The sequence below is a fragment of the Psittacula echo genome (genome assembly GCF_963264785.1).
Source record: "Psittacula echo genome assembly, chromosome: 8".
Taxonomy (NCBI): domain Eukaryota; kingdom Metazoa; phylum Chordata; class Aves; order Psittaciformes; family Psittacidae; genus Psittacula; species Psittacula echo.
Genome location: NC_137744.1, coordinates 24,401,777 through 24,413,921, shown reverse-complemented (window position 1 = coordinate 24,413,921; position 12,145 = coordinate 24,401,777). Strand labels below are relative to the sequence as shown.

At 44.7% G+C, this 12,145-nt stretch overlaps 1 protein-coding gene across 6 annotated transcripts in view; it reads right to left on the bottom strand.

The window, feature by feature from the left end:
* MED12 (mediator complex subunit 12) overlaps positions 1–12,145 on the bottom strand; it is a 35,893-nt gene that overhangs the window by 22,919 nt on the left and 829 nt on the right. For all 6 annotated transcript variants that reach the window (XM_080624966.1, XM_080624967.1, XM_080624970.1 and 3 more), the window contains exons 3-14: positions 11,311–11,502; positions 9,455–9,614; positions 8,212–8,387; positions 7,832–7,942; positions 6,110–6,364; positions 4,407–4,553; positions 4,015–4,114; positions 3,450–3,586; positions 2,486–2,617; positions 1,971–2,097; positions 1,124–1,353; positions 568–648 (exon numbers count right to left, since the gene is read on the bottom strand). In XM_080624966.1, the coding sequence (XP_080481092.1) occupies positions 568–648; positions 1,124–1,353; positions 1,971–2,097; positions 2,486–2,617; positions 3,450–3,586; positions 4,015–4,114; positions 4,407–4,553; positions 6,110–6,364; positions 7,832–7,942; positions 8,212–8,387; positions 9,455–9,614; positions 11,311–11,502 (1,848 nt within the window). The remainder of the gene's footprint in view (positions 1–567; positions 649–1,123; positions 1,354–1,970; positions 2,098–2,485; positions 2,618–3,449; positions 3,587–4,014; positions 4,115–4,406; positions 4,554–6,109; positions 6,365–7,831; positions 7,943–8,211; positions 8,388–9,454; positions 9,615–11,310; positions 11,503–12,145) is intronic.

The following is a 12,145-nucleotide window of genomic DNA, read 5'->3' as shown; positions in this document are numbered from 1 at the left end:
ATATAAGTAACTATGACTTCATATTTTGGGAACCACCTCCATAGAACAAGCAAGGACCCTGGGAAAACCACAGAAAAGCCACAGCTCTGCACATCACACCTGCCTAACATGTATCTTGGAAGGCCAAAAATGGCTAGAAGAATGAACGCACTTGAGGATTTTTCAAACACCACAAGTTATTTTTATTGTTAAATGCTTCAAAACATTCTGTAACCATGATCTTCATCAGGACTGCAGTGACAGGACAAGGGGTGATGGGTTCAGAGTTAGACAGGGGAAGTTCAGGTTGGAGATAAGGAAGTTCTTCCCTGTGAGGGTGTTGAGGCACTGGAACAGGTTGCCCAAAGAACTGGTAAATGCTCCATCCCTGGCAGTGTTCAAGGCCAGGTTGGACAGAGCCTTGGGCACACTGGAACAATCCTGACACCTCCAGCACATCAGAACAACCCTGTCACTTCTCTGGCTCTATTGTAGAGAGGAAACACACAAAAGCAAGGCACCTGCTGGCCCTGACTACAACATACTGACCTACTTACTGAGTAGCAGGCAGAAAATGCAGAAACATACCGAAAAGTCTGTTTTCTCCATGTCATCAAAAAGCATGCTGGAGTTGTGGTCAATGTCAATGGATTCAGAAAGACCTGTGTCCTGGGAAGAAACAGAGCAGCTTTAGAACCTGGTGATGTACCAGGAAACAGGAGAATATTTAACACAGCACTTTACAGGAACACCACCTATTTAATAGTTGGCATGTTGCTGTCACTTGGACAGTGACAGCAATACACCAACACACTCATAGAGCTTCAACCCAAGTTGAAGCTTAACACACTGCAAACATCATGGACAGGCCTCACACAGCACCTTATTATATGTTGCTCTGCTCTGAGCAGTGCAAGATTTTCCTATCTACCTTTTTACATTCTGCAGGCCTTTTCCAGCCACTCAGGACATAGCTTTCTACTTTTAAAACTGAAACACTAAAGAAATAGGCCAGGGAAAGAAGAAGCATGAGTCACTGGTACATCCTCCAGTAGGTAACAGCAAAGAGGCCGCAAAGCTGGTAAAAATGGGCAAGCACAACACAGGGACATGTTAAGGAGGGCCATGATGCTTGTGCTTTCACCTCTAGCTTGATGCCACTGTTTCCTTCTGTCTCCTTCCTGTCATGCTCCTCAGCAGGGTCATCAAAGGGTGAGGGTGGGCGAGGCCCATGAGAATCCATGGCAAGGTCACCCCGGGAGATGAGTGTGCACATGTAGATGTTGTGAGAGAAAACATCATGTCGGATTAACTCACAGAACAGCAGCACCAGGTTAAAGAACTCCACCTTCTCATTTTCCTTCCCAGGATCAGCTGAAAAGGACAGCACAGACAGTCAGGGCTATCAGAAGTCTTCTGCAATGCTAAGCAACAGCAGCCACCTAACCTAGGACTACAGAAAGTGTTTCCAGAGATCTCGACATAGCGACTGATACACAGTTGTTGAGATTACAGCAGGGACTAAAAGCAGTTAAGTAAGTCAGAAGCTCTCCAGTTAATCCCTCAGACCAGACGCATAGGACTTCAGCCTGGAAGTGCCATTTCTGGGTGTAAAAACCAGCATCATTCAGAGTTGATAGTATCCTGTCCCCCTTAATCTGTTTCAGTCCTTCCATTAAGAGACTATTCCAGAGCTTTGTCACTTACTAGTTAGAAACCTCACTCTAGTTCTCAGCCTGAATTAATTCCAAATTAGGCTGCACTCATTTATTCTCAGCCAATGCTCTGTTAACAGAAGTGCTTCTGCATTATCTTCCTGTCACCTGGCCCTCCAGAATGCTTTCCTTCCCTCTCCAAGGTATGCTCTGGATCACAAGAAAGCCAGAAAGAGATTAAAGTACATTCAAGACCTACACACAAGAGAAGAGCACACAAAGTTTGCAGGAGAGAGAAAGCTAGAAACTGTGAGACCGTAAGTTTTTATTACATACTTAACATAGGAGCTTGAGTGTCAAGGAATTGCATAAGGACATCCTGAAAGACAGGAGCACTGGCTGCTGAGAGAGAGCCCGAGGAGATGGAGCCCTTCTCATCCACAACTTCAGAGTCCCCACATCTCTGTAGAAACAGAAAAAAGCACTGCGAGCTGTCCCAGAGGAGAAAGTCACTATCCATAAACCCCCAAAAGGAGTTTCAAGAGACTTCTCCTATCTTGTACTTATAGGAAAGCCACCACACAGGTTTCTGGGAGCCACTTCAGTCTCCAAGTATGCCAGTACTTCTGCACTGCAACCACCTGTCTTCAAACATAATCAAGAAATGGGATACACACCATCCCCCAGGTTCATTTATGATCTAACTTTGAGTTAGATGGAACAAATGCCATAATTAACGGCACCAGCACTAAGAGGTGCTGATCAGCCTTTTGTTTTGGTGCAAGGTAGATAATTATAGTTGGGTAACTTCTCTCCTCATCACTGCTAGCTTTCCAGGAATAAGGGCATACCTCAGCTTCTATCTCTGCTTGACGCTTCTCCAGGAGTTTGGCCACAACCATTGCCCTGTGGCGCCCAGAGCGCTTATAGCTGACAGCCCACTCGCACAGCAAGGCCACCACTGCATCGTCGTCAGGGGAAATCTGTTGAGATACAAGCTCTACAGTGAGAACCTGAGCCAAGCAGAAGAGGTGAGCAGTCCTAAGGCCTCAGGTTGGATATAACAGTGAGTCTACTTCTAGGAGAGCACAGCCAGAAGACCACTACATTCCTGGAGGACAGATGTCAAGCTCAAGCTTTGATATCTCTGCATTGTCTCTGCTTTGACTCCACTTTGCAGCATGAGGTGATTCACAGCACTTGACAAATCTCAGGATGCCTTTGCTTCAGAAAATCATCTCTTTGGGTAGGACATCTATGGAGTGCTAATCTCAGCAAAGAGTGAAAAACAGCTTCGAGCAGTATACAGAGTATGCAAACTATCATTCCTGCAGCTCACTGCCAGGAACCAATACACTATTGGTAGCACTATGGTCCTACACATTGTAAGTACGTCACCTCCTAGGCTAAAAGGAACTTGAACTGTGAGCTCTGACTGCCAGGAAGCAACTGCCAGCCCAGAATTTGATCAGGCTAGCATTCACTTCTCTCAGACACATAATATGTCCTTATCATTAATGTGCTATCTGGACTGATGTCCTCCATCAGGAGACCTCCTCTGACGGCTGTGTAGATTCTCTCAAGCTTACGCATATTTGTTAGTGCAGACTTTCTAGAGCATGGACCCCCCCTTTCTCACTTTAGTACCTCCCTAACTTAAGGCTGTGCAAAATCTTTTCCAATGGACACTGCATCTCCTAGCCAAATGCCACCGCCTGGTCAGCTCTGTGCAGATACAGGACAGTAACCATGGAACAGAATAAAAAAAACATAGCCACATGCAAGACCAGACCCAGCAGCAAAGTCCCAAGGCACCTCATGACTGTCTTTGGTTGGACCCAGCCCAAATATCCTGTTATACAAGGAATCCAAAGAGTTGCTGAAGTCAGATCTTTCAAAGCTGTGGCTGTCCAGAACTTCTAAAGTGTGCAAGACACGACCAATAGTGAAACCTAGAAGAGAACGGAGAAGAGAAACGCGTACTTGGCAACTGGTACAACACACTCTGGAGCAAAGGTTTCTGTAACCTCGGGAGATTGCCTAAGGAAAGCTGTACCAGTCAGGCAAGGATACTAAGCTTAGTATCCTGACTCTCACAGTAGCCAACAGCTGACGTTAGGGGAAAGCACCAGAACATGGCATGTATACAAAAGTATAGTTCTCTGATCCACATTTCCAGCTTCCAGTAACAGGAACTCCTTATACCTGGGGAAAAGGACCTGAGCAAAATTTTGCATTGGAAAGAAAAAGAGCCATTTGTGTTTCACCCACTGCTGACAGTAAACACCAACAGCAGCACACAGGAAAACAGCCAGACAGGAAGTTTCTCAGGGTAACACATGAAACACAGGGAAAGAAACTTTAACCTACAGCAAGTTACCTGCTGTGGTTTCTTGGCACTTGTCAAAGGACCAGCGAACCTCCACAGCCTGGCCACGTTCCTTTATCTGCTGCTCAATCTCACGCAGCTTTGCCCGAACCTGGAAGCAATGCACTTGTGTAAACATACAAAAAGATGCTTTACAAGTACTGTGTACAAAATTATCAGAAAACAAAGAGCATGACAGCAGTTCTACTCAAGGTTAGACTCTGCCCATCTTCCAAGAGCATCATTGTCTTGCTTATAGCAGAATGGGAGCAATTCATTCCTTGTGAGTGAGACAGCACATCCAGCTCTGCTTATCACACAACATGAAAAGAAAATCTTGAAAGAGCCAAGATACAGCTATTACCTTGGGCCAACAAGAGCCCCCTTTTTTGAAGGCTGCTCACCTGCTGTGTAAAGGCTGAATTCCCTCCTGGCATGGGCAAGTTGGATGGGGCTATGGGCAGGTGGTCCAATGGAGAGCCAGTCTTTATCCTGCTATCAGTCAGCGAGTAATGCCACACAAGGGCACTTGGGCAACACAAAATTATACTCTGCAGCAGACAGAAAAGTCAGTATCGTTGAAAGGACAAACCCAATGAAGTTCAAGTACTTTCTACAGAAATAACCACTCCTTTATCCCACACCCAAATATTCATCATCCTGCATAAATATTTACTACTTGGGGGGGAGTGGGGGTGGGTGTTTAAGCTCTCAAAGTGTTTGGGCTAAAGACCATATTAGAGTAGAAAAGAATAAACTACTATTTCTGCTGCACTGAGTTTCTTGCCCTAGGTATGCTTAGGAAGCCAAGCCCAGAATTCCACATTATCCAAATGCAGTACACGTGGCTGCAGAGCTCCCTGCTGCTCCTAAACAGAACTTATTTTCTATAACTCACACGGCCAATGCACAACCCCAACCCTCATGGTCCAGAAGAAGCATTTACACTAGTGGCTTACAGCCTTCATTAAGAGCAAAGTGTGAGAAGAAACATGAGTCAACAAATCCAAACACTTTATACTGTATTATTTAATAATCATGAGTATGATTATAGTAATGATTCTAATAACAACATTATTATAAATTTATTTTCATTGTGATCTTGTGCACCCAGACAAACACACAAAACTTCACTGAATGATCCCAAGGATACACCTCTACAGCTTCTGGCTCACAAGGAACCAGACATTAAAATGGACAACCAAGGTTGTTTTAAACACTCAAATGAAAGAATCCACCATATCTGGAGAACACCTGAGCAAAGGTTAATGATGTACACTGTTAGAAATGCATGTTTCCAGCCTGACTTTACCCAGCTCCAGCTTCCAGCCCCTAGATCTTATTCTGCCTTAGCTTTATCTAGTATCTGCAGATTTTCTATTAGAAGAACTCTTCTAAGACATAGCAAAAAAAGACCAGACCATCATTAACCAACCTGAAGTTGTTCAGCAGGTTGTGCTCAAATCCCAAATCAGCCACATCTTTGAGGTGCATATGCTCATATATTTTTCCTAAAGCTCCCCAAACAAAGTATTTCTGTATTTAAGAAGACATGTTTTATCACACACAAGCTAGAAAAAACCCAAACAACTGAACTCCTCCCCATCCCTCTGTGAGTTAGGAGGAAGAAGATGGGGAGTGAGCGGGCAGCTGTGTGACTCTGAGTTACCAGCTGGGCTTAACCCATGACAAGGGCTGTTTGTTTTTAAGAGCCCACAAAATTACAAAACACTCTTTCATTTTTGACATAATTTCTTTCCTGAGATGGCAACCTGTTACTGATGTACTCCAGGTGAAACAACCCTTTCTTTCTCATCCCCTCTTCAGCAAAGCTTTCCCAGCTATCTGGGGCACCTGTGAATAGAGCAAAAGGCTCTACTCCAACTCATTTTTCTCATGCAAGTCAGTCAAGGGCACTGCTACAGCACTGATGATTGGTACAAAAGCTCTGTAACACCTCAGCAAAGACCTACCCTCAGACAATCATGGTTTGATATTTCTGTACTCAGGAAGTTGCTGACTCAGACTGTAACGATGTTTCTGTGATGGCACACAACATAAACCCTCCCTGTTGATGCCAGCATCACCAGCCACTACTCAAACCTACCTGGAGGATGCAGCTGAGCCCATAAACCACTGGCCGGTGCTGGGGGCACAACAGTAAGTCACTGAAAGGGCTGGGAGGAGGATTCCCTGCAGCTGGCTGAGGGGTGGGAGTTGAAGGAAGAGTATTTCCTGTCTGGGCAGACAGGATGTGGGGCGGGTGCCCACCAGCACCATCCAGCTGCATAGCAAGCCTGCGGGTGCAGAAGTAGGCCAGACGCCTGGACAGGTATGCAGACTGCACAAACTCTCCAGAGTACTGCAGGGGAAGAGTAAAGGGGGAAAAAATCCTTGTTACAAGCAACACAAGAGAAACCCTTGACTGTCCAAAGCGAATACTGTGTGGCACTGCCTTGTAAAACCAGATCCTTTTAACAGAGAACTCACTAAACATCATGGATTGCCCACTGGCTACTAAGCATCAGAAAAGCCTTTTAAATGCTCTATGGGAATGATTTCGTGTATCAAAATGTACCCACACCCAGTTCCAAAGGTCTGCCTAGAATGGGTTGCAACAGGAAAATAAAAACAAAACAGTTGTCATGTACTGGTGAACAGTGAGTCCAGTTATCACAGCTGTGACACAGGCAGGGATTACCAAGTCCAGTGCAGAGAAACAGGATAAAGGAGAAAGAAACAGAAGACAGCAGGAGTAAAAGGTCTTCTTCTGTAAGCAAGGATCGCTGTGGCTCCCAGCCACCCCTGAAGCCCAGCAACTGTTCAAAGGATCCTTTTTCTTCTCCCATTTTACATTCCTGGTTCTGACTTCATTTGAAGTATTTTGTGCTTTCTATAAAAATGGATAGTTTAGGAGCTAACCCGGTTAGTTCTGTACAACATTTTACTCTTGCCTTGAAAGTTTACTGTGTTTAATTCTGCTTCAAAGGGGTGACTCTGGGGGTGGAGGGTGGAGGGAGGGGGCCTGCAGCTGTAAAACATGAAGCAATGTTGGTTTTTATCTGTAATTTTTTTTAATGGCCAAACTACTCAATTTGCAATTTTCTAACTTCTAAAAAAAAAAAAAAAAAACAACCCAAAAACCAAAAAACCTCACCAAACAAACTGTAGAGCTGTAGAGGCTTTCTTGTAATATCTGAAAGGAATAAATGGTGAGCCCCTTATATTATAATTTATGTTAAAAAAGAAAAAAAAAAACCACAACAAACAGATGCTGCTAGGCCTGGAGCAGCTCTACTCTGGAGCCAGGCTGAGAGAGCTCGGCTGGGGCAGCCTGGACAAGAAAAGGCTCCATAAGGGGAGACCTTAGAGATTCCAGTGCCTAAAGGGGCTACAACAGACCTGGAGAGGGGTTTTGGACAAGGGCCTGTTGGGACAGGCCAAGGGGAATGGCTTTAACCTGCCAGAGGGGAGACTGAGATGAGCTCTTAGGCAGAAGCTCTTCCCTGTGAGGGTGCTGAGGCGCTGGCACAGGGTGCCCAGAGAAGCTGTGGCTGCCCCATCCCTGGCAGTGTTCAAGGCCAGGTTGGACACAGGGGCTTGGAGCAAGCTGCTCCAGTGGAAGGTGTATCTGCCTGTGGCAGGGGTTGGAACTGGATGAACTTTAAGGTCTCTTCCAACACAAACCATTCCAAGATTCTATGATTCTAAGAAGGATGCTCAGAGAGACACTCCCTAGTGTTCTTTGTGCAAAAGAGCTCATCCTCCCTTAGGTGACATGAAGGGGACAGACAACAGCGGAAGTCAGCACCAGGTATATATTTCTCACCCGCAGCAGCAGGGGCAGGAGCATTTTCAGAAATTCATCTTCTCCTGACCGTATCTTCTCAAAGCACTCAAGGACCCATGTCAGGAATTCATGCCGGTCCAGCATGCCATCCTGCACACAGATTCAGGCAGAGCAAAACAAAAGCTGAAGCAACATGAAGGAAAGGCAGAGCAAGAGCAGCTGCTTGCTTTTTAACTGTGGAAATCGCTCTAGAAGTTTGCACAGTTCTGTACTACCCCTTTTCTACTACTGAGCTCAAAACTACCTTCAGTTCTACAAGTCTATTCACAGAAAGAATATTCTGCAAAAATAAGTCACTTTGCACCACCTCCCCTACCCTTCTCGTGGTACACACACAGCAGCCCCCTTCAGTGCCTCACCTGGAACATAAACATAGCTAGTTTTTCATTGTAGTCCCACTGCTTCAAAGCTTGTTCCACCTCTTGGGGCATTGGCCCAGATGGTGAACCACATCCTTGCCCTGGGAGCTGCCTATAGAACTCTGCGATTTTCTGCAGCTGCTCTGACAGGTACTTGGTGATGATCTGTGTCCATTCTGGAGGGAGGGAAACAGGTCAGCAATGAGTACTGTACAGAAGCAGGAAAGAACCAGGCTGGTGCACAGGAAGAAACACAAAGTATTCCTGTCATTTGAAAAGGACAGAAAGACAAAGAAAGAAAACTAAATGACATAATATTAAGTTTACTTGTGGCCTGGAGGTGGTATGGAAGAAAACGCATCCAAAGAAACAGGAAACAAGCGGAAAAACTTTCATGCTTATGGGGCATGGTTACTTTGTACAAGAAAAGTTGGGAAGAAATATTCCTCATCCAGGCTGAGACAGCTGGGCTGGTTCAGGCTGGAGAAGGCTACTTACTGAAACAGGGTACATTCAGGTTAGATATAAGGAAGAAGTTCTTCCCTGTGAGGGTGCTGAGGCACTGGCACAGGGTGCCCAGACAAGCTGTGGCTGCCTCATCCCTGGCAGTGTTCAAGGCCAGGTGGGATGGGGCTTGGAGCAACCTGCTCTAGTGGAAGGTGTCCCTGCCTGTGGGAAAGACACAGGGAGTGGAACCGGATGAGCTTTAAGGTCTCTTCCAACACAAAGCACTCTGGGATTCTATGAAACCAGAAAACAGCCAGGGGAGCTCTCCTAGACCATGTAATCTGGGGGAGGCCAGGATGCAAAGGATGTTAGATATGGGATCCAGTGAGGCTAAATCAAATTGGTAATGCAAACAGGGAGTAACACACCAGAATTCTGTGGGAAACATACTTACTCACTTGAGAAGAAGCTAATCAGTCATTGCTAAATTATAACATTTACAGTCTTTGTAATGTAAAAAAACCTCAACAGGTTGTACAGCAGAAAGACAGCAGAAAGACACAGCAGAACTTAAGGGGGAGAACAAAGAGGTAGGTTTTCAGAAGTACTTGTGGCTGCTAAGACTTATTGTTCAACAGTGTACTTTCACAGGTGGGCCCTGTTGTTTTAGTTATTCACGTCAGAGCACTAGGACTTATCAGCAGGAAACAAGCATATATGGAATCCCAGGCCATCTCTTACTATTCAACAACAGACTGAGAAGAAAACATCTGGGATGGACAAAATCAGTGCTTACCAATGAAGGGATCAATGACATGACGCTTTTTCACCTTGGTTTCTGTGATGGCAGCATAATAAGCACAAGTCATTTTGATGAGCCAAGCTGCTCTCATTACTGGAACAGTGTATTTCGCCAAATAACCAAAGACCTCTTCCTTCTTGCTAAAGATTGGCACCTGTAACAGAATTGAGAAGAACTGCAACCAAGGACAGAGACAGGAACTATTCCAAAGCAGCTACATACACTGCAGGTGCTGCAAGCTGTGAAAAAGGTACTGTGTTGCTCTGCATCTCAGAACACTGCAAAAATTCACCTCTGGTCAGAAAGTACCAGATCCACATTTCAGTATAAACAAAAACAAAACAAACTGAAAGAAAACAGAAAACACTATTACATTACTGTAAATTCACACCCCGAATCCTGAAAACAGCTTTGAGAGTATCCTCCAGAGGTGACGTAAAAAACTACAAAAGATACACACTAAGAACTGCATCAAAAACACACAGTATCTACTCTACAGACTGAAGACAGGACTCTTCAAAGGGGTTATAAAAGTCTTGTAACATCACGAAAAAATTGTGAGAAACAGGGAATTGAGTATTATTGTAAGAAGGGATTCATAAATCCAAGATTCAAAATTCAAGATACAATCTGGGGAGAATACCCGTGAAATCATCACACTGAAGATCTATAAACCAGGAAGCAGTAACACATCACAAGAAACAGCACAGTTGCGTGGTTCACTTACACACAGTATTACAGAGATCAAAAGTATGCCCATGTTCACAGAGGAATGAGACAAATTCACAGGGAATGTGCCCATTTGAGAGCTAACTCCAAGTCTCCCACTACCTGAACTACCAATGCTTCAATCACTTACTTGCTGCGTTTCTTACGTTCTTCCCAACCATTCTGATGCCTCAGAGACACACAGACAGACTACTTGGCTACAGAGTCACTGCTTCCATGTCTAAGTCCATGAAAACTGATGGAGCCCATTGCAGAAACCTGGGGAGGGCCTCAAAAGGTTCAAGCTTTCAAAGTGACCTCAGGAAACTGACAGCCAGCATGCAAAGACAGACACAAGGACTAAGTTTATAAAGAGACAGATTCTGTGAAAATCTGATTATTTTCCCCCCAAAGTGACTCAGAACACTGAGGACCAAGCGCCAACTTCTAAGCTACCTATGCTACCGTTTCACAACTGGAAGTTACGTTTTTACTCAATACATACCCGATTCCCAAGTTCCTTACCTACAGGCCCACCCTGACAAAGAATCAGCTCCCCTGCTATCAGGCCTCATACAATGCAGAGTAAGACTCTTCTATCTTCTTTCATATTCTACAGAATTCAGTGCTGTCAGGGAACTATCCAGCCCTAGGTGCCAGGGCACAGAAATGCTGTGGCCTGGCTAAGACCAAGCTATAATACACATACACTTTTCAACTTAAAACCAGAAACGTGTCACTGCAACCAAAGCCTGGGAAGTCACTCAGCTGATTATGCCCAGTAATTCTCACTGGCTTTTGAGAACTTGACAAGCCCTCCCAATATGAACAGCCCTAATCCAAAAACCGAGCAGAGGCAACAGTGGCAGGTCTTCTGAAAAAACAGCCAAAATAGATCAGTCGTATCATGCAAGCAAAAAGCTTGCACAACCTCCAAACAACAGACAAGAAACCAGTTCCCTGAGTGGGGATGACAAAGCCAGTGCACTACAAATCCTGGATACTCTTCTCAAGTTGAAAGCTTCAAGAGATGAAGAGAGAAGAAACATCTCCAAATAATAAAAACCTTCTACTATAGAAACATTTCAGAAACAAGCAGAAACAATGCTCTGCACTGCCAGGCAACCTCTCCTGTGACATACCTTCTTAGCGAGATGAGTGAGAGGCTTAGTTCCAGCCAGGTCTGTGAACCAGTTGTTTATGGCACTCTGGGAACGTGCTGTCACCAGCCAAAAGTTATCCTTCTGATTCACCTGGGGTTTCCGTCTTCCTGTGTCAGGCAATGTATTGCACCGCAGCTTTTCTGCAATAATACTGCTAAAATTTGAGCTGATCTGGGGACAGGAAGGGGGAAAGGAAAAAAAAAATGAATTACAGGTTCACAGATCAGAGATCTATGTGCTTAAGACCTCATTTATTATTCCTACCAGCAGTCTCCCCAGTATCTACCCAAAAAACCCCCAGCCCATAGTTGCCTTTGTTGTACTTGCAGAGAGAAATGTTTCTAGACAACTCATAAAATGACCAAGCAGGGACTCAAGTTGAGACGGACACAGTTCTCTATAAACACCTGTCACACCAGACAGAAGGCTTCGTGGACAGATGTCAGCCAAGGAAAACAAATATACTGTGCTTACTGACGCCTTACATCCCAAGTTACCACTAGTCCTCTGGTCAGGGAGGCCAGGAAGTCAACATCTTGATTTTAGAGATTACAAAACCAGAATTGAAGCCCATGTTTAAATTGCCAGAGGTCTCAAGAAATCTTACTTCTCTTCTACCACGGCCATAATGTAACCAAACCAGTAAGTTTCTCATTTCCAGTATCCTAGTCTTCTGCTTTAATTATGGAATATAAGAACTATATAAGAATAAGGGAATTCTAGATGCTGGTTTAACACAGACCAAGATAAGAACCTACTCTCTCAAAGGTGGGACACAGTTCCAAGAGAATGCAGAACTTTGACTCTACAGGGA